General features: G+C 43.6%; 3 protein-coding genes across 4 annotated transcripts; all 3 read right to left on the minus strand.

Annotated features, from left to right (window-relative positions):
- Positions 1-3320: 3320 nt before the first annotated feature.
- On the minus strand, positions 3321-5345 carry LOC120666324 (polyol transporter 5-like). Of its 2 annotated transcripts, XM_039946152.1 has the most exons (3): positions 5123-5344; positions 4665-5011; positions 3321-4551 (listed from the first exon to the last, which is right to left on the minus strand). In XM_039946152.1, exons 1-3 carry the CDS (start codon positions 5274-5276, stop codon positions 3592-3594), a joined length of 1461 nt encoding a protein of 486 aa, XP_039802086.1. In that variant the 5' UTR covers positions 5277-5344; the 3' UTR covers positions 3321-3591. The 2 variants fall into 2 exon arrangements, with proteins under 2 accessions (XP_039802086.1, XP_039802085.1); XM_039946151.1 differs by having other exon boundaries at positions 4665-5345.
- A 6379-nt stretch (positions 5346-11724) lies between these two features.
- LOC120666325 (stress-associated endoplasmic reticulum protein 2-like) lies at positions 11725-14629 on the minus strand. Its single transcript, XM_039946153.1, has 3 exons — positions 14489-14629; positions 12798-12954; positions 11725-12013 (listed from the first exon to the last, which is right to left on the minus strand). The coding sequence occupies exons 1-3, from the start codon at positions 14489-14491 to the stop codon at positions 11967-11969; spliced, it is 207 nt and encodes a 68-aa protein (XP_039802087.1). The 5' UTR covers positions 14492-14629; the 3' UTR covers positions 11725-11966.
- A 2381-nt stretch (positions 14630-17010) lies between these two features.
- LOC120663516 lies at positions 17011-17629 on the minus strand. Its single transcript, XM_039942362.1, has 3 exons — positions 17533-17629; positions 17348-17458; positions 17011-17274 (listed from the first exon to the last, which is right to left on the minus strand). Exons 1-3 carry the CDS (start codon positions 17555-17557, stop codon positions 17093-17095), a joined length of 318 nt encoding a protein of 105 aa, XP_039798296.1. The 5' UTR covers positions 17558-17629; the 3' UTR covers positions 17011-17092.
- Between the last annotated feature and the right edge of the window lie 4196 nt (positions 17630-21825).

A 21825-nucleotide genomic window follows, 5' to 3' on the forward strand; every position in this document is an offset into this window, starting at 1 on the left:
TGGCGGCAAGCTTTTTTTGAATTGACTTATTGATCTTTCCTTGACTGTGGATAAGATCACTCAAGCTAAACTAGGATTAAAGAATTTTAATTTCTATTACCTCCTTTGTAGTATGGGCGTGGTTGGTTCCACCCCTGATCTCCTTGTGGACAAAACCCATTATTGTTGCTTATATACATGACCTCCTCTTGGGTTTCGGGATAGTCATTCCCCATCAGGTGCTCCTGCATACCTCACACATCATGCGAGCATCTAATGCTTGGATTGGTTGCAATTGAGCCTTGTCTTGGGGATAATCCTCAATTTTCTTGAGGAGGAGATCAATCTTTGCAGCGAGCATGCCTGTCTCATTGACGGTGTGCATACCCTGCTGATGTGGCTGGAGCCTTTCATCGCTCCATCCTTGGTTTGATACCAGCTTCTTGATCAAAGTGGTAGGTCCTTCAATGGTCAGCAAGAAGAAGGCTCCATCTGCAACAGCGTCTACATGATTATGGGCTGTCAGAGTCAGCCTGTTTTAGAAGTTCTAAAGAATGGTCAATGATGTCCACCAGGGTGAGCTGGACATCTATAGATTGAACTTTGCTATAATTACTCCAAGTGTCAAAAGAAAAAGATGCTTGTGTGATGAGAAAGTTCAGACCCATAAGCTTGCTCAACTGTAGCTATAAAATCTTTACCAAGTTGTTAACTAATAGAATAAACAAAAGTACTAATAGGCTTATCTGCAGCAATCAAACAACTTTTATAAAGGGGAGATACAATCTTGCAAGTGTGGTAGTTGCCAATGAAATTTACATATTGTGCATCGTACTAACTGCCGGAGCAGTGCTTAAGTTAGATTGTGAGAAAGCTTATGATAGGGTTAACTGGGACTTTCTGCTGGATAGATAGATGTCCTTAGGAACATTTTCAACTATCTTGTGGCGGCTTTCCCAATAACATATCTGGGTATCCTTCTCCACTTCCAAAAACTTAGAAGGGAAGGCCTGCAACCATTACTTGAGAAAATGATCAAAATAATAGCTGGTTGGAAAGGAAAACTCTTGTCATATGCAGGATGGTTAATCCTTATTAAAACTTGCCACTCTAGCATCCTAATTTACCTAATCTTTTTTCTCAAGTTCCCAAAATGGGCTCTTGATATCCTCAAGACCCATATGGCTAACTTTCTATGGGATGACGATGAGGGTCATGGTAAAATCCATCTGGCCAACTGGCAAATGGTGAACATGAGAAAAGAAAAGGGAGACTTGGTAATCCCAAACATGCGAGATTTGAACCTGGTCCTGTTGGGATTCTAGGAGAAAAAGGTTTTTAAGAGATGAAGGGAAGCTTTGGCATGAAATCATTAGAAGAAAATATGTAGGCAGGCTGTGAATATTTTCTGGCTCCTCCAAGTCCCTTCTTCCTCTTTTTGGAAAGGTATCATCTAGGCAGCCCATGCCCCTAAATTTGGCTATCGATGGCATGTGGGAGGATACCTGGTTTGGTACTGCTCCATTAATTAGCAGTTCAGTTCTCGGAACTCTATAGCATTAACAATCAAGTTGGCAAATCATTGGCTGAAATCTGGGATGGCCAAGAGGTCAAATTAAACTTCAGAAGAAATTTCTTTGAAAATATAATGTCAAAATGGTTGGATCCGGTGGAAATAGTCTCTGTTGTTCAGTTTAGTCAAGAAGGAGATGCTCTAGTTTGGGCTTATGAAAGCTCACGCATCTACTCAACCCATTCCATTTATGCCATCATTAATTTCAGGGGGGGTGCAACCAGTTTACATCCCATGTGTGTGGAAAATTGAAGCCCCACCTAGAGTGCTAGTGTTTTTGGCTCCTATCAAACAATAAGTTGATAACCACTCGAAGATAGGTGTCTCAAATCCTTTGCTTTGTCAATTCTGCTCTGAACCAGAAAGTATTCGACACCTCTTTTTTAATTGTATAGTGGCAAAATGTATGTGGGGCTCTATGAGAAACATTATTAGATTTTCAGTGGAAAATTATAATAATTTAGCAAAAATATGATTATGTGAAAAAGATTTGAAAATCTAAATTGCATCTCTGATAGAGTTTCATGGATCATCTGGCTAGTTAGAAATAATTTTGTAATTTTTGGGCAGAATTGGGCAGATATCAAAATGGTGTTGAGAACAAGCTGGAGGCTTGTGAAAGTTTGGATGCTAATGTTCAAGCCAACCCTGTAGGTAACCCTGCAAATGGATTGGAAAGCAAGCTATACCCATACTAATCTATTCTCATGATGAAAATTAATATTACCCTCTACTCCAAACCACCACCACCACATACCAATCCAGCCCAAATATTTCAGCTCATAATATAATAAACCATTAGCCAAACTATGGTTACAACCCAATAAAAACCCATTTTCCAAAACAATTATAGTGTAGGTCTTGCCATACTATTTTTCACATAGTAGCTACAAGTCATACTGAGAATAAATTTCAATAAAATTATAGTGTGATCACGAGATTTTATTTCTAGAGTCCGACTCTTTATGTGGGGCCCATGTGTAGGTCTAGCCATACTGCTTTGCATAGTATACCTACTAGTCATACTGAGTCATATCTAACAAATTTCACTCAATTTTGATAAAACTTTATAGCGTGAACGTGAGATTTTATTTCTAGGGTCCAGCTCTCGACGTGGGGCTCACCTGAAATTCTAGCCACACTGCTTTGCACAGAGTAGCTGCTAGTCATACTGAGTCATCTCCAACAAATTTCAGTCAGTTTTGATAAAATTTTATATTGTGAATGCGAGTTTTTATTTCTAGGATCCCGCTCTTGACGTAGGACCCACGTGTAATTCTAGTCACACTGCTTTGTACAAAGTAGCTGCTAGTCATACGAGTCATCTTTAATAAATTTCAGGCAATTTTGATAAATTTTATACTGTAAATGTGAAGTTTTATTTCTAGAGTCCGGCTCTTAATACATTACCGATATCTATATATAGTCATACTATTTTGCACAAAACATCCATTTCAGCCACGCCAACCCACATTTACATAGAACTCGCCCCACCTTATTACCTAATCCAATCCATTTTAACCCACCCAAATACACTTCGTATCAAAACCCAATCTATTAAATCTATTTCAACCCAACTTATTTGCAAGGCTAGTTGCAGAGAGAGCATGCTCGAGTGCTCAGGACCCCTTCGGCGATCGACAGTTGACTGGAGGGGTGAACGTGGGGCTGATGATGCAAATCGTCGAGGACTGGAGGGGTGAATTTGGTTTAGCACATGTCACACTGTACCAGCACATGTCGCACTACTGGTACAGTACATAATTAATTGAATTTGTAAACAAAACCAAAAGCCTTCAATAATCAGTCATGAAGGCTGATTATTACAGGAAATTATTTCCTGCCATTAGTTTGATTTCCTCTCTAGACTGCTGTAAACCGAGTGGATAGCTCCAAACCATACCGTGGAGTAAGCAGCAACAGAAGGCCTAATTTGGTTTATATGGAAACTTATTTGGGCCAAAGCCCAAAACTCGAACATTTGAATTGAATGATTACAACCGTAGCCTCCATTTGAATGATCAGAAAGATGACACGAATCACTTGGTGTGGAAGAGCTCCTCCATGTCCTCGAGACTCCGTCCCCTGGTCTCCGGCAGGCACGCGTAGACGAACACGAACGCTGCTGCGGCGATGGCGGCGTAGAGGTAGAACGCCCCCGCCATGGTGATGGCCTTGTAGAGCGTGATGAAGGTCATGATGACCACCGCGCACATGGTGCGGTTCATGGCAGTGCCGAGGCCCGCGCCCTGCCCCCGCAGCCGGAGCGGCAGGATCTCGGAGCTGTACACCCACGCCATGGGCCCCAGCCCCATGGAGAAGAACACCACGTACGCCACCACCGCGGCCACGCTCGCCGCCGACGCCGCGGCGCCGCCCCTGGTGCCCGCGGACGCCGCGAACAGGGAGCCCACGAGCAGCAGCGATGCCGTCATGCCGCCCGTGCTCACGAGGAGCAGCGGCCGGCGGCCGGCGCGGTCGACCAGCGCCATGGCGATTAGGATGGACCCCGCCTTGGCGACGCCGAAGAGGATGTTGAGGCTGAGGAGCGAGGTGTTGGAGGCGACGCCGGCCGCGGCGAGGATCCGCGGGCCGTACAGCACCACCGAGTCGATGCCGGACGCCTGCTGGAAGAACTGCAGCGTGAGCACCATGGCCAGCACGCGGCGGACGCCGGGCTTCGCCGCCGCCTCCCTCCACGCGCTGCTGCTCCCTTTCCCTTGGGCGCCGCCGGAGACGACGTCCTCGATCTCGAGCAGCCGCCGCTCGGCCTCGGCGGGCGTGTCCGACGTCCGGTGGAGCACGGATTTGGCCTCGGCTACCCGGCCCTTCATGGCCAGCCACCGCGGCGACTCCGGCATGGTGAGCGTGCCGGCCGCCAGGAACACCGGCGGCACCGCCCCCGCGGCGAACATCACGCGCCACGACAGGTGCGGTGGCAGCCCCGAGAAGGCGAGGTTCGACACGTAGCTCAGCATCACTCCCGTGTTGTTAAAAATCTTCAGAAATCACAAATTAATCAAGTCAAGTAATCTGCTCGAGTTTACATGTCAATTATTGTTCTTGACAGACACGCGCACACATCTAGCCAGTGTGAGCTTGCATAGCATACCTCGGGGACTGAGGTAAGGAGGCCGCGGGAGGACGCCGGCGAGATCTCGGCGGCGTAGATGGGCGCGATGACGAAGTCGTAGCCGACGGCGATGCCGGCGATGAAGCGGCCCACCATGAGCGCCTTGTACCCTCCCGCGAGCGTCATGCACAGTGGACCGGCGAGGAACAAGACGTTGGCGAGCACGATGGTGAGGCGGCGGCCGAGGCGGTCGGAGGTCCAGCCCGCCAGCAGAGCGCCGGCGAGCGAGTAGATGTTGATGACGCCCGAGAGCACCTCCACCTGCGCGTCGCTGATGCCCAGGTCCTCCGCCATGAAGATCTGCGCGCCGCTCATCACCGCCACGTCTGCCGCCGGGCATGCCATGGCACACGGTGCGCGGGTGTTCAGCATCCGTACGCGGAGACACACATATGGAAAGATGGGTAACCTGGCGAAGTAGCAGGCAGGATCCGTACTGTAGCCCGTGAGGACGGAGGTCATGGAGGCGAGCACGGCGCAGAAGAAGGGGTACTTGTTGCGCTTCACCGCCGGCGCCGGCGCCGGCGCGGGCGCGGCGGCGTCGGGCTTGGCGAGCAGCGGCGCTTCGGCGTCTCGTGGTTGGTGCCCCATGGCTCGCCGCCCGGCTCACGGTGACCTGTCGTGTGTCGCCGGCAGCGGCTTAATTGCCCCGGGGGACAGGCGAGTAATGAGCGCGGACAGATATACAGGGAGCCGGGCAATGACGTGGCGGTGCAAGGGCTGTGAGGCACGTCGCGTGGAGCTGACGTGGACGCGAGTGTGGATGCTTGGCTGCCAACGTGTCGTCCACCTAGGATGTAAAAGGTGACGTGTACTGATGTTTTTGTCAATTGGCCTGTAGGCAGTGCCGAATCTAGAATTTTGGGTTAGGGTGGTCCAACTTAACATAAAAATTTTATGACGGCAAATATATGGTACTATACTAGTATAAAACTCATCAAAGATACCTAATAATATAGTAATAAGGTATCGTACAATTTTAAACATTAGAAAACCAACAATTAAATCTTAAATTTGCATACATGTTATTTGATAGCTGAATAACTTTTATTTGTATACCTTGGAGATGCAAAGTTTAGGATGGGCCTGGGCCCACCCGTCCACCCCGCTAGATACGCCAATGCCTGTAGGATGCAGAAGTCGTCGCATCCCTCACCCATCATGCTCGTCGTGTGGACCGACGAACAATCAATTGCCTTTATTTGGATTGGTTGGGCAAAACAGTATTTTGTACAAAACGTAAAACAAAAGAAAACTGAAGCCTCTCCTACTAGTTGTGTATCGTAAGGAATGGCATGGCAGTCTATATGAATACTGCTCTATAGTCGTCCATCCATACTCTATGATCTGTTGCAGCATGTGTGCCTTTGATCTGCTAGCTGCTCATGTGTGAACTGTTGCAATTGTTGCAGGCTATTTTCTAATGCTCGTGTGAACTCTTGCAATTTGACTGTGAATTGATGCCCATGTGTGTTGTTGCAATTCCCGTGTGTGGACTGTTGCAATGCTCGTGTGTACAAGATCAAATTATTTGAATATATTCTGCATATCTTATGTATGCAACACAATGGTTACAAAATCAAATTATGTGTTAGATCATCGTGATTTATGTGTCAAATAATGAATTAAATATCTTGTAGACAGCCAAACAGACGATTCGTTGTACAGACTATCTATTTAGATGTCTATGTATATCAAATAGACAACAGCTGTCTGGACTGTTGTACATACCCTGATGAGGTCAGTTTTAATACAAGTTTCATAGAAAGTTAACTTCCATAGCAAATTTCTTTATAGGATTAAATGTTATATCACATCATCAATTTTGCTGATAAGATGAGGAGAGAGAAAGGGAAGTTTTATAGGATGAGACGAGAATTTCATCCCATAAAACTCAGAAGGAACAATCACTTACTCCCTTCGGACTGTTTGTTTAGAAAATTTCAAACATACTATTAGTATTAGAAAATGAGCATGTTACCCCTAATTAACTATAGCAGTTGTGATTGAAGACCGTGTTGTTTATTTGATTCCCTAAATTCTTAATAAATGAAACTGCATTGGAACTAGAAAAATAACATCTACTTAAGCATTTGATTGGCTTCATATCCTTCTCTATAATTATTTCTTGGTACTTGGTATTACTTTAATTAGATAAATTTTACTATAATCTAATCGAATAGTATTTGTGGAACAAAATTTGAAGTCTAAATGAAATATTTTTGTGAGATAGAGAGAGTAGTTACACTGACGTGATACGCTGTCGTGCTATGCTACAACTCTATCGGTGCTGCAGATGTAACGGCCTATCTTCCAATAAGATTGCAAGAACATGCATGCGTGTTCAGCATATACTGTATTTCATTGGTCGGACAAAAAAAATATCACTTGTCGCAGCGGCATTTACTCAGGAAAACGAAAAAGATTGGTTGTCCGCAGAGGAACAGATCCGCTCTTAATAATGATATGGAAGCTTATTAATTTGACGGATTTATGAAATATCTACTCTGATTAGAGGTCCTCTACTAATTAAAAACAGAAACCGATTTGGCAGATGTGACTGGAAGTTTTATGTGGACGGCTGGCTAGCTACTTAGCTGCTCCCTCCGTCCTGAAATATAAGTCATTCTGAGAGTGTTTTACTATATCCAAATTCATAGAATCTTAAATGAATCTGGACATACAGTTTGTCTAGATTCAGATAATGTTCAATGAATCTGGCAAAATGCCAGAATGACTTATATTTCAGGACAGAGGGAGTAGTTTCGTTCCTAGATACGCTACGATCTAAATATGTAATTGAACACATCTAGGATGGTAAATGATCTTAATTTTTTTTGTCTAGATAATCTAAAAGCTGAACCCTAAAAGAGTCGGGATCTAGTCTTATACAATTTTGAGTTCAAAATATTAAGAGCCAAATAAAATTGGGAAGAGAGCATTATGACCATGAATTATTACCACCCCTAACACGCCCTACAAGAAATTTGAATGTCAACGATGATCGGATGGAGTTTTTCTTTTTGAGGCACATGGAGTTTTGTTATATATAATAATAGAAGTGGATGCAGCTAACGTACGGCTAGACGTATATTAGACCTGCCGCACGACCGCTCACAAAAGGCAAATCATGATTAGAAAGCAGCTGTTCGGATTTGAGTCCCCACGCGCAGCTCGCGCCCCTGATAGGCCCCAACCTGACGTTAGAAAAAAGCAATTCCCGTGCAGCCAACAAACGAGTAGCTAGGGCAAAAAAAAATCCAAACCGTTTTATTTGGAGTTGCATAGGTGGCTGGCAGCATTAAACATCAGAACTGAACAGACAGAGACTGCATGAACCAATATTAAGCATACAGTGTTGTAATGACAGCATGAGGCATCTTACAGCTACACAAAAAGTTAGAACATGTACTCTCAAGATGAATGAACACAATATTTGCTATCTGACTTAATAGTAGCATACTGTATGCTTCTTAGAATATTATTGTACTCGTATTTGCATTCATGAAAACTCCTTGGTCGGACCTGCCATATACGAGGGAAAATGCATATGATATTTTAGTTGAACGCATAAAAAATAGCAAAAATAAACGATACAATAAGGTGGAACCAGAATGTTGCAAAAACTATATTGTTACACACATATTTTTAAAGAGTGGCAAGATACAGCTGCAAAATTGCAAAACCTGCATACTAGCTGTGGATTTGAAAATGGAAAGGGAGGGGAAGGGAGAGAAGTGGAGGGGAGGGGAGGGGAGGGGGAGTGGTAGAGAGTGTTGGCCACCCTCGTCGGAGTCGCTCGCTGATGCCAGTCGCTGCCCCCGCCGTCCTCAGTGAGGTTCTGAGAGAGAGAGAGAGAGAGATTGCCCAAAGTGCGCAGACTGCTGACGGAAAAGCCTAGACAAACGGACAATACGATCGCGGGCCGATGACTGATGGAGCAGGCCGTTCCCAATGATAAAAATACGGGATAAGTCTATTTTACAATCTCGAACTAGTCAAAAAGTCCGTTTTTCAACCTCCTACTACGAAACCGGGTAACCTAGGCCTCGAACTGGCAAAACCGTCTGAATCACCCCATCGAGCACTGTAGCAAGCTGTTTTGAAGGCGGTTTTACTACAGTAACATTTTCGAATTTCTGGAATTTCACACCTCTCTCAATTAAATAAGAAAGAAAGCATAGTTAATATTGTCTAAAAATCATGATATTTTTTTGGGAGGTAGATAAAAAGACAAGGAATTTATTTTGGCTAGATGTGATACATTAAACATAATGAAATTTGAATTATAAAATTTTAAAAATGGGTAGAATTCAAAATTTCTTGAATTTTTGGGTTAGCTAAACCTTTGATAAAAATGAAATAAAAATATGATAATTCATAATTTTTTATTTAGTTTAATAAGGTATTTTTTATTGGCCCAAGTTTTTATGAAAGTTTTTGAATTCCTTCGCAATGCTCAAATTTGAATCAAATTTGATTCCTCAAATTTTAATTTATGAATTTTCTATAGAACTTGGGCCAATAAAAAGTACCTAACTAAACTAAATAAAAAATTATGAATTATCATATTTTTAATGCATTTTTATAATAGGTTTAGCTGACCTAAAAATTCAAGGAATTTTGAATTCTACCTATTTTTAAAATTTTATAATTCAAATTCCTTTATGTCTATTGTAGCACATCTAGCCAAAATAGATTCCTTGTCTTTTGATCTACCTCCCAAAAAAATATCATGATTTTTAGACAATATTAACTATGCTTTCTTTATTATTTAATTGAGAGAGGTGTGAAATTCCAGAAATTCAGAAATTTTACTGTAGCAAAACCGCCTTTGGCTGAGCCAGGGTTGTTTTTCAAACGGTTTCGTTAGTTGGAGGTGTAGGATGTCCGGTTTCGTAGTTCAAGGGCCAAAATCGGACTATCGTGATAGTTCAGGGTTGAAAAACAGAATTTTCCCTAAAAATACGCCCGGCTGGAATGGAGCCATTACCATAATAGAAACTCCTTCATCACACAGTTTGTTATTAAATTGGTGCTACAAAATATCTAGAATAAGTGCGAGAGCTAGTGTAGCCAGGGTTAAAAATCCCGACCGGAATCAGTCTGGTTTTACCAGTAACCAGTCAAGCCGGTCCGGTCCGGTTCCGGTTCCGGCCGGTTTCAAACTGGCCCAAAATTCAAATTTGAATTCCAAAAAATGAAAAATTCCCAAAAAAATCCTAAAAATACTTCAAGTTACGATGAATCTAATGGTATCAATTTTTTTTCAAATATTCGTTCATTTAGTATACTTTGCGAGCATTTGAAGTTAAACAAAAAAAAAGTGTGCATACAAAAGTATACAAATACAATGTAAAAATAGTACAAAAGAGGGTTGGAGGGTTCATTTAGGCTAAAATATGTTATACAAACATTCATTTAGTATGCTTTGCGGGCATTTGAATTTAAACCAAAAAAGAAAAAAATTTAAATTTGGCCGGTTACCACTCAAACCGACTGGTTACCACTCAAACCGGACCTGTAAACCGGTCAAACGGGTCGGCTAGCCGATAGGAACCGGTTGAACATGAGTTTTTTGTTTGGATTTTGAATTTGGCCGGTTTTTCCGGTAACCGGTCAAATCGGTCCGGTTTACCGCTACCGGTGGGCGGCGGTTTTGTCCCACCGGTCGGTAAAAAAACCCTGAGTGTAGCTCAGCTGGTAAGGTTTATTAGGCTGAAACCTATCCACTCGAATTTGAATCCTCAGCTCAACGTGGATGCTCGTATTTTCTTAAATATATTTCAGAGTTTAGCCATCACTATTCTTTCAGGGTAGATGATGTGCTTGTCGACAACAAAGCGATTGTGGTGTCTTCGTCAATCTCGAGATCTGGCAGCTTAATTTTTCAGAGGTGCTCGTGAGAGTAGGGTTGGATACATGTATTCAGAAGAATAAGTGTGCTTGTGAGCGTTTGCTTCTAAGCATGTGCAAAAAAAATATCTTATAGCTTGCTTACATGCCAGCTTTGCACACAATGGTGGAGGGAGACGAGGGGGAAAAAAGTGTGTTCCTCATGCCATTGGAATGATACTCTCTTTCATTTGTTTCAAAATTTTAGGTCGTTTTAGTAATATCACAAGCCAACTATCTAATTTTGGAGAAGTTTTATGTAGTCTGTCAAGTGAAACTAGCTAGTTATTGGATGGTGTAGATATTTGCTATAGCATTTGTTATAGAGTGCTGACAAAGGTTACTGTAAAGAAAATTGTGAAGATGTACCATGAGATTCTAAAATCGGCACTGATTGCACTAACTATATGGCAGAAAGTCTTCTTCGTCAAGGTGGTTCACCAAGCAAACATATGTCCCTATCCGACCGTTGCTTTATGACTTGTTCACCTATCCGCCAAGCAAACATAGTTTAAGTTGTTTCAGTAAACCTTGTTCACCTAGGTTCAAGGTACTTTTAGTTCATCGCGTAACATCATCAATCTTAAGATATACCCGTTTAACCCTCGTAATCATTCATATATGTGAGTACGGTTGTGTGTGTTATAAAGAGGAGGAACAGCAAATGTTTTTAAGCCGTGTGGGTTGGCCTCGGACGATATTTGTGAGAGCCCTTTATTAGCAGCCTATTTGGATGGTTTAAAATTGACTCCTAAATTATAGCACTACTCGTATCCTTGCTAAAAAAAATAATCTTAGTTGAAGTTTAGCACATCCTATAGCACTACTGCTTGGATAGGGTAGTGCTAAAATTTAGATTGGGCATTAGCCCTAAGCAAGCTAGTACATTGCGAACCTCAGCCTCACACAGGACCAGTTAGTCCTTTGTGTACGCGATGGCAACGGAACGCAACGCAATAACACTTTGGTGAACCAAGCAACCTGGAAATCAAGCGAGGATCTGCAGTCAACGCAGCCAGTCTCCAATAGCATAGCACGCTTTCTGCGCAGCATGTCTCAGCCTTAGCACAACAATGCACCCAACCGCACGCAGACCGACTCAACAAACGGCACTGCACAGTATCGACATGCAGATAGAGAGAAATTACAGCTGCTTTTCTACAGATCAAGGTTCTATATCATCATATATTTAAACTTTTAGCCTGTGCATGATCCAACATCCATTTAAACTTAAAACTCTTTGATACTCCAGACAACAGAAAAGAAACGCAAGATTCGCAACACTACAAGACATCATCCAGGAACAAGTTTGCTACAGAATACAGACACTGCCTCCCAGCTCCCGAACACATGCATGGATGGACATGCTTCTGAATTTAGCTCAGTTCAAGCCATCCCGCCGCTTGTCGCTGTCCTGATTATCTGAAACAAGGCTGCATAGAGACCGCAAGAACAAGCTGTCAGATTTCTCTTTGCTTGGATCACTGCCTTCTCTGACATGTTGAGGAAATGAAGGCCTTTCTTTAAAAGCATATAAGCGTAGTTTACATGATTGTTTGACATACAAAGGAAACAGAGACAAACAAAAAACACACATTCGAGGAAAAAACAAAAAACAAGTTACAGCATGTTTGGTAGGCAACTAAATTTGAAGCATACAATGTGTTAGAAAAATAAATTTGCATAATCCATGAGATCAACTCAGTAACGTTGACTTTTTACAACTTCGAACAAAGTGAATAATCTGGGCCAAAATTTTTATATCCTAAATGACAAAAGGAGGTCATGCCAACAAAGCTGATTGCAGTACCCATTTTAGTTTGGGTGATAAATGGTCAGCAAGCAATCCATGGATTTCAGGTGGATAATGTAATGAAAATGACCAATGCTCTATCCAACATCTTTGCTAGGTAAACTGGTCAAACACGTTTCAAACAATATTTCATGCACTTACTAGTGATGACTAACAAGATTTCAGGTTCCATCAGTCACAAAGGACTGAAACTGAGAATCGCTAAATAACTCTTAAAAGGATGAGTCAAACTAGTTTTGTAGTTACACCTTACACGTAAAGTTCATGGATGCAAAATTGTTTGAGCTGTATTTTGATGTGCTACCACTTAAAGAATCATGAGTTCAACCAATTAAAAAAACTCTGGTAACCTAGGAATACCAAAAAAAGAAGGGAGAATAGTTAAGGTTCGGTGCAATCTTTACATGATCCAATGACCACAAAAATGAAGAATCCAAGCAGGATTGGTCCAACAGGGTAGTCATTCCCCTTCTTCACAGTAGTCTCAGGCACAGAACCCCTCTTTGTGATATTCTTTTGGAACTTGGCACTCTTCCTGTCAGCAAGACGCCTTGAAGTAGTCTGGATGAATGCAAACAAAATTAATTTAGAATACAGAATCAAATAAAATTTACTAATTGGACAAAAGTAACATAAGTGACAACATTTATCCAGTTAAGAATTTATATTTTATAGGTTAAGAAAGGACAGCTGAATCGTGTCAAAGCTGAATCATGTGAATCATGTCAAAACTATCTTCTGTTCAATTTCAGCATTTGATAATTACACAACAACAACATAGCCTTAAGCATTTGATAATTATATCACTTATTTCTACAGTACCAGATGTTTACTGAAAAAAAATGAACAACAGTGCAAAATAAATCTTACTAATTCCCTATAACCTAACTGCTAAAGGCACACGTCGCCTGGTGAATACCTAAAACTGTCAAAATAACAAGCCAATATAAAAAAATGATGGTTGTTGGTCCAACAACCAAAAATAGCAGCTACAATTTGAAGTCACACTGAGGAAACCAAAATGCATCAGCTTAGATCATTGTGACACAGCAATAGACATATAGATTGACACAGCAGTAAGCATTACAATTGAAGATAAAAACACACCAGCCACAGAGAACCAAATTGGAGATCACAAAAAAAATGGAGATCACAAAAAAAAAGATCATCCAAAAAAGGTTTACATTTATGTCAGTTCCAAAGTTGGCAAAGATTGCTACCAAACAGGCAAACAGTCTTCCAGACACTGATGGTTTTTCTATTATGGATCACTCCTAAAATAGTAAAAATGACTTCAAGCTTCAGATTGGATTGAAGGTTATCTGATGCCAAACATTAAATGACTCAGCCCCAACCGAAGAACATGATTCCTACATTCTTCCTAAGAAAAAAAAATGTAAGATTAGTGTTTTTATGCAGTTAACAGTTCGAAATAAAAAGCATCATTATCTCCAACCTAAGATAAACTATATCCAGACTTTAGACATTCAAGCTAGAAAGCACAAATTCTCGTCGTCATTGCATAATCCATGACACAATATCCATATCTATTTCAAATCCACATAGGCCAGCACTGGGGGGCGAAATATATACACCCAAGAATATGTCAGGAGCCTGGACTTGGCACCGTCAATAACTATCCTCATTTCCTTCTAGATTCACTTCCCCATTTTTTAGATCTCCCCACAATCCCCTCATGAATAGTTATCCCTGCGAAGATGATCTCCCCCACTGAGACACAAACACAACACCCTCGGCACCGCATCGCTGCGTACTCGCAGCCGGAGAAATGACGCAGGCGGCATCCACCGGACCCGCGCAAATCCCCGACGAGAGATATTACTAATCAAACCAGTCCCCCGCTGGACCAAATCCAAATCGAACAATAGAAGGAACGACAGGCCAGATCAAATCACATGGGGTTAAAAAAAAGGAAAACAAAGCGGAAATTCAACTGATCCTCCAGGCCCGCGGCCGAGGGATCGGGTCAGAAACGCCCCCCCCCCCCCCCCCCCCCCCCCCCCATCCTACGCCAGCCACAGAGCCTTACGATTCAAGAAAGGAGCGCCGGTTCAAGAGGTTTCTCGACGCTTACCATCTTCGCGTGCCGCCGCGGGGTTCGGTCGGGGCGACGGGGGGCGGCGTCCGACGGCGAGAGGCGCGAGGCGGGGCGGGCCGGCGAGGAGCAGTGGAGCGGGAGGTGCGCGCGATTTGGGGGCCGACGCGGGGGGTTTTATGCAAGGTTGCCCTCTCGAAACCGCCAGGCCGTTGGGGACGTGGTCCGGGTGACGTGGCGGGAGCGCATTGGGCGGGACCTGACGCGTGGACTAGGGAGGCAGGGGAACAGTTTGTTTCGCCTCGAGATGCGTGCGGCGCGCGATGGGCTTGGTTTGAGTAGAACGGGCAGAGGCCCACCACTTTGTAGCCACCGGGTAGTGGATTTTTTTATTTTTTATTTTTTATTTCCGTTTTTTACAAAAATATATTTTCGATTTGGAAATTTACAGAAATATACCCCGGCCGCCCCGCTGTCGGGCGGCAGGGGCTTCCCTGCAAAAAAAAAAAGACGAAAACAAATTGCAGACAGGTCTCTGGGAACCGGCCGCCCGGCAGGTGGGCGGCCAGCCTCCTAGGCCGCCCGGCTGCGGGGCGGGCGGCATTTTTTTTTGCAATTTAGTCCTTTTCGCGAAATAATTTCACATATGTGCTCTTTTTGTAACTTTTTGCAGAAATAGACCCTAGGGGTGGGCGCTGTAATATGTGGCGCCGAGATAACACGTCTTGGCGCCACAGATCACGGCGCCGAGGTGCCACGTACGCACAAGCAATCTAGTGAATCTTCGAACTTGCCTTTAATATTTTCGGACATTTCCAAGAGACTAGAATACTGTGAACCACACATCAAATATAACGGTAAGAATTAAGAAATAAAAACTACATTACACAATATAAACCATAGGAATTACATCATAATACAACGTTAATGAAACACACATCAGACATGCAGTGGCATGGCAGAATCCGTTGCAACTACGGTAAACAGATTCTGAACTAAGCTAACATGCCTTAGTTAATTTAGAAAAACACAACAAACACAACGATACAGCATGTGACTAGCAATAGGTAGTCCTAGTAGCCGTACCCCCACGTAGCAAACTGCGTTGAGCCTTCTCCACAGTATCCACCCATTGCAGGTGTTGCAGGCGGTGGTGCCGGAGGGGCAGGGCCCTTCTTCTTGTGACAAGGGCAGTTGCAGTAAGGAATAGTGCATGGTTCATCCTGTGAAGCGGCAGCATTGCTGGTATCATCATCTTCATCGTCTTTGTTACCCTCGCTCAATTCCTCGTAATGGTTTACCTTGTATTCCAGATCAAAGATCTTTATCTGGAGGTACTCGATGAACTCCTGAACTGAATCAATTGGTGCAGGATCGACCCATCTAGTAAAACCACAGTTTTCTGGAGCATCTGAAGACTGCAAAATAAATTTCATGTAAGGTATCTCAACGATGATAAAGAAATAAAACAACCGAGTATTACCCATGCGTGTGGGCATTTGAAGAAACGCCGACCGTCATCCATCCCGTCGGTGCACATCTGCACTAAGCAGTCCTCATCATGTCTGCATTTTGGCCACGGTTCTCTACGGTTATCATATTATCGTAAAGGAGTTTCATTGGTAAAATCACTCTCGTGCTGTGGCGGAAACTCAAACACTGGTTCCGGAAAGGAATCAGGTCCAAGAAGCCCCTCCCATATTATGGGGTCTCCCTTTCTTCCCCCTTTTCCTTTCCCAAAACCGTAGTAATTCTTCCCGCTAGACCCACCTCCAGACATTGGGTATACAATGAGCTTTGTTGTTTGAGTGCTGCTGGGACTTCACAAACTTCGGAGTATTTATAGGCGCACAAAGGTCTGATACCCGGAGTGTGAAGCGTAAATGGACCTGAAAAGCCTACATGACAACACAGTGAAGAGGCTAGCTGACCGAACACTGAAAAGGCTAGATTCAATTATCGAACTGACTACTCGATGCATCTCGGTGCATGCAGAGTATCTAAGTGCATGCAGACTCACAGCACTGCATCGCTGCCGCTCGGTCGATTGTGCCTAGATGCCGCCTTCCCTACTACACGCCACAGACCTTCGCTGTAGAATGACAGTTCCGTCGTCCTCGCCCGAGAGACTGCTTTGAATGTGAGCTGATTGTGGTTGCCGTGTTGTCACACCTTTTTGAAATGGTGAAAGGGCACTACTATTGGGCTGCCGTCTTTTGTCACGTTTGTGTGGGCAAACAATGCGACATATGCAAAACCCGTGATCGCCGTGCTGAGCAGTGGCAACCTGTGATCTCGTACTCGCAGATAGATACACTATGGTCCCTATTTTGAGCTATACGAGCGTGTCACGAAGTTTACTCTGTATGTGGTAATCGTCATCATCGTCGGCGGGATCTCGGCCGCTAACTCCTCCCGCAACTAACTTGTCCTTCATTAAATCACAGAAAAAATTCGCAAGAGATTCCCTTATTTCACGAGCATTATGTAACCCACAAACATAACAAGTTCACATCAATAATATCTATAGAAACAAATGACAAGTAAAATACCACAATCATAATCCGAACAATCGAAACAGTCCATAATGCCGCCGGAGAAACAAGTGCAAACAACTAACGACCCCTACCATTCCGACCTCTCTTACGTTGTGCGTGTACGTGATCTGTAGGGTAGCTTTGACGTTCCGGTGGCCCCCACGTTTCTGACAGGACGGCGTAACTGAGCCAGAGGTGTATGCAAGCTGGGATCATCGTCCTGGGTAGGCGTAGCAAACAACCGTGTAAACTCGTCCATGGAGGCCGCGGCGTTGTCTTCAGACCACCCTACAGATCACAAAAAAAAATTTAAGTAACATTCAAAAGATGAATGCAATTCCGTATAAATTATTGTACGTACCCTGTGTTGGAGGAGGTGGTGGTGGTGGATAGGAAGAAGCTCCTTCATATCCTCCTGGTGACGGCATATGGTGATACGAAGACGGCCCCGCTCCGGTGAACTGTTGTGATCCTGAGTATAAATAATAACGTATGAGCCTTCGACCATAAAACATAAGCAAATAAAATTATGCACCACATATTTACCTAAAGTCCCTCCAGCATGTGGCATAGAGGTAAACGGGGTTCCATGAAATGGAGCCCCTTGCGAGGCACCTAGCCCTCCATAGGGCTGAGAACCGGGGTACCCATATCCTGTGTGGAGTCATATTTAAATAATGCATATAAACATACGGATCGGTAAATATCACACCATACCTTTTGCCTGTCGGTGGTATAAGGGAGGCTGCTGCCATGCGGGACCACAAGGAACCGACGTCGATGCTTGCGACGATCCGTAGGAATCCTCGTACTCCGTCCGCGTACCAAAGGCCTGAAGCATACCTCGGGCTCTATCACGTTGAGTGGTCCAGGCCTCGAGTTGTGCCGGCACGCTCATCGTAGACCCGCCATGAATCCTCATTACATTCAGTGAGCAATCTAATTCAAGCAGCCTGCATGCCTCGAACTGCAACAAAAAAACTTAGTATACAAATATTAAAAGATCGAAAATGCCGTTAACATTTACTCACCGCCCCAGCTAATGCCTCATCCCTATGTCGTGCATAGCGATCCTGCGAAGTCGCAACATGCGGCTGTGGATGCATGTCAACATACGTCAAACGGCAACGAGTCATCGGTTCGTACTAGATCAGGTACGTCCGAAATGAAGGCTCAGTGTGTGGACCGGTATCCTCAGCCAACTGCTCGTCTGCATCATCCCACGCAGCCACCCATGGTTGTAATCGAGTGACCCACATTGTCGAGAAAGGATGCCCAGCCCTTGATAAACTGCACGTTAAATAGAAATTAGTTTCACGTTATTAGTACATGGGTGCTCATACATTTTTGTTACCTATGATCGTGGCGCTGAACACGATCCAACGCTGAAGACACAGGGAAAGACTAGCGTCGACCGAACTGTCTCATGACTCTATCCGGGAAGTGGGCCTCAACTGCAACGTCGTACACCAATGCTGCAGTGGTCATCCATAGGACCTGGTCCTGTGTGCACACCGAAGATATTCCAAGCGGTGCACGTGCGGCTATATCCGAAGGACTGTATGGCTCCCACACAATGTCTTCTGGGGTCAATCGATCAAATTCGGCAACAAACTCAGGATAAGACCACCGGGCCTGTACATGTGCCCATATTTTCTGCAAAAATAAAAATTATGTGTCCATAAGAAAGGTATTGAGGAAACAATGTATGACCATAGTACACATAGAATATAATTTTTTATCGGGTCCATACTTGTCGAGAGTACCAGAGAGTCCCCATGGTGGGTATGTCGTCCTCCATGTCACCGTACATATCCGGCGTGTACGGTGACTGGTCAATCATGGGACGACCGGTCGCAATCCTCTCGCAAGACCAAAGCTGTAGCAGAATTGGGCACCCCGTTAGGACAGCATTCCTATCATTCTGCCGTGATGCCTTGCAGAGTCCACGATATGTGCATGTAAGAGCCGCTGAACCCCAACTATATAAGGGTATGGCATCCTCATCTGCATCGGCGATCTCCTGTGCGTATGGCAGAAGCACCCTATCCACACAGTGCCTGTGTGAGTTGTTGAACAGGATGTACCCAAATAACCACAGCAGGTATGCCTCAAGTGATCTAGTCACGCTGTAGTCATCAGCATGGGCTGCCAACAGATCCGGCTGCAATGAAGTACGAACATTGAGAATAAGAAACACATGAGTTATTTCAAAGCCATAAAATACATCAACACATCGTTTTGTATGAAATTGTACCTGAAACTATAGGAGCCATGACTTGGAAGAGCCTTTCGACTGTGGGTGCTCATTGAAATCTTCAGGATCAATCGTGGTGGCAACACCTGCAAAAAGTTCCTCAAGATCCTCCAGCCACGTAGAAGGTACCACGCGGGGGCCGACGGCGTCTCCGGTGATAGGAAGACCAAGCAGCATCGCAACGTCCTGCAGGGTCGGTGCCATCTCTCCACAAGGGAGGTGGAACGTGTGTGTCTCAGGTCTCCATCTGTCAACGAGAGCTGAAAGTAGAGACCTGTCTAGCTTCACCAAAGCACTCTCAGCAAGACGAGCCACTGTGAGAATACCTGCCTCGCTCAGCCTGCATCATACAGTGCTCAAATGTTAATACATTATATAACAAAATGTATAACGGATAAAAACAGAAAATATATGACATATCACCTGGGCACCCATCGTGGGTCTACAACAACCAACTCTGCAGGTGGACGTGGACGCAGCACATTTAGTTCTTGGTGCTGAACCTTCGCAAGGAATGACCGGTGACCCGAGTCTATTGTTGGGTCCAGCAACGCAGGAGTAACCCCGGCCATACCTACCACGTAAGATCAAAACAATACAATACAATCACACACATCTAAATATTTCTAATATTTCCTTATATTTCCTAAATAATTTATAAGATTTTCTAACCATTAATAATAATTTCTAATATTTTGTAATATTTTAGAAATTTTCTAATATTATCTTGCAATTTTTAAGATTAATTAATTAGATTTCTAATGTACTATATCAACGCTAATCACTACAATTAACTACACCTAAATGTACCATTAATCAGTCCTAATAATAATTAAAATGATTGCTAATCTACTGTTTAAACAAAATAGTTTCTATAATTTTTTATATTTTTCTAACATTCTCTACAATTTTCTAACATTCTCTACAATTTTCTACAATTTTCTAACATTTTCTACAATTTTCTAACATTTTCTACAATTTTCTAATATTATCTTGCATTTTCTAATACTTCTCTAACAATTTTCTAGTATTTTCTAATACTAAATCTAACACTTAATGTACTATATCAACGCTAATCATTATAAGTAAATGCACCTAAATGTACCACTAATCACTCCTAACAATAATTGAACTGATTGGTAATCTACTGTTTCAAAAAATAATTACAACATAATCTATTTATAAAATGTGGAAAATTTTAGTTACCTAAAGTCGCCGCCTTGAAAATCCGACAGGGCTTCGCCGCTTTGCCTCTCCCTCACCCCTCCTCTCCCTCCCTCCCTCTCTTTTCTTTTTTTTGGATTTTTAGCAAGCCAAATGAGGGGGGAGGGGCAGCCAACACCCTTATATAGAGGTGGGGGGCGGCCGCCCCCCAGCCGGGCGGCCTGGGAGGCCGGGCGGCCGGTTCCCAAGGACCTGTCCGCAATTTTTTTTCCTCTTTTTTTTGTAGATAAGCCCCTGCCGCCCGGCAGCCGGGCAGCCGGGCTATATTTCTGTAAATTTTTAAATCGAAAATATATTTTTGTAAAAAACGGAAATAAAAAATATAAAAATAAAAAAAACCGCACCGTGTAGTTTTCCGCTCCCGCTGGCGTCCTGCTAGGCTGCTAGGCCTCTGCTGGAGCGGCTCCAGCTCCGTACTCCAGTGTCCGGAACACTATACATTACTGTAGCACGAAGCTCAAATAATTCAGCTCCACGCTGCAATCAACTACGGGAGGGGAGCAGACTGTGGAGCTGGAAAAATGCGGCTCCTCCGGCTCCGTCCTACATGGATCTACAGTACCACTGGAGTAGCTAGAGCTGTCGGAGGCAAAACCCTCCCAAATAGAGCCACGGGGCTAAAGGCCCTCCATCATCATGCCTGCCATGGGGCTAAAGGCCCTCTCTCTGTGTCCGTTCTATTACAATTTTCCATATCATGAGGGGTGAATGGCTGAGCTTGAGCCACCAAGGGAGGGTAATCATAGATGCACGTCATGAGGAAGTTGTTAGGGTAAATTTAGTGGGCTATTTCAATTTTATTGGGCTGCTCGAGCTCCAAGGTGACCTGCTTGGGCCTCAAGTTTCCTAGCCTGTTTAGCTCACGAGCGAGCCAGCTTTGTTATAGTAATGAGCAAAAATATTAGCTCGAGCAGGTCGTAACTCGTAAGGTAGCCGACGAGTAGGCATTGAGTCAAGGAGTTAACGAGCTATGAATTTTTTATCACTACAAGAGATTTGACATTAGGTGATGTTCTATTTGTCACAGAATAGTTATTTTTGTTATGATTTATATTTTGTGACGTTCGGGTGACGAAAAATATGATCGTCGTCTAATGTGGGTCATAAAATATATTATATAATGAAAATGTGTTTTTTGTCACAAATTTTATGACAATCCTTACGATATCACTAATTTGTGACGGTAACTTTTTGTGACTACCAAACCCGAGAAACGTCACGAAATCTATACCATGACTGACTAACTATGCTAGTGCCACGTAAGATGATAAACATCACAAAAAATTGTCTACTGACGTCGCGATGATTAGGATATGACGTGGCAGACCCTTTGTGACGATTTGATTCGTACAAAACAA

This window comes from Panicum virgatum, chromosome 3N (genome assembly GCF_016808335.1).
Source record: "Panicum virgatum strain AP13 chromosome 3N, P.virgatum_v5, whole genome shotgun sequence".
Taxonomy (NCBI): Eukaryota; Viridiplantae; Streptophyta; class Magnoliopsida; order Poales; family Poaceae; genus Panicum; species Panicum virgatum.

What these genes read in the sequence shown, in the direction of transcription:
- LOC120666324 (XM_039946151.1), bottom strand. Translation starts at nt 5,276, where the DNA reads ATGGGGCACCAACCACGAGACGCCGAAGCGCCGCTGCTCGCCAAGCCC. An exon ending in TCCTTACCTCAGTCCCCGAG is followed by an intron (nt 4,552 to 4,664) that starts GTATGCTATGCA and finishes TGATTTCTGAAG; the next exon opens with ATTTTTAACAACACGGGAGT.
- LOC120666325 (XM_039946153.1), bottom strand. An exon ending in TTTTGTGGTCATTGGATCAT is followed by an intron (nt 12,014 to 12,797) that starts GTAAAGATTGCA and finishes GTCTCTATGCAG; the next exon opens with CCTTGTTTCAGATAATCAGG.
- LOC120663516 (XM_039942362.1), bottom strand. Translation starts at nt 17,557, where the DNA reads ATGCCACATGCTGGAGGGACTTTAG. An exon ending in ACATGCTGGAGGGACTTTAG is followed by an intron (nt 17,459 to 17,532) that starts GTAAATATGTGG and finishes ATTTATACTCAG; the next exon opens with GATCACAACAGTTCACCGGA. An exon ending in ACCACCTCCTCCAACACAGG is followed by an intron (nt 17,275 to 17,347) that starts GTACGTACAATA and finishes TGTGATCTGTAG; the next exon opens with GGTGGTCTGAAGACAACGCC.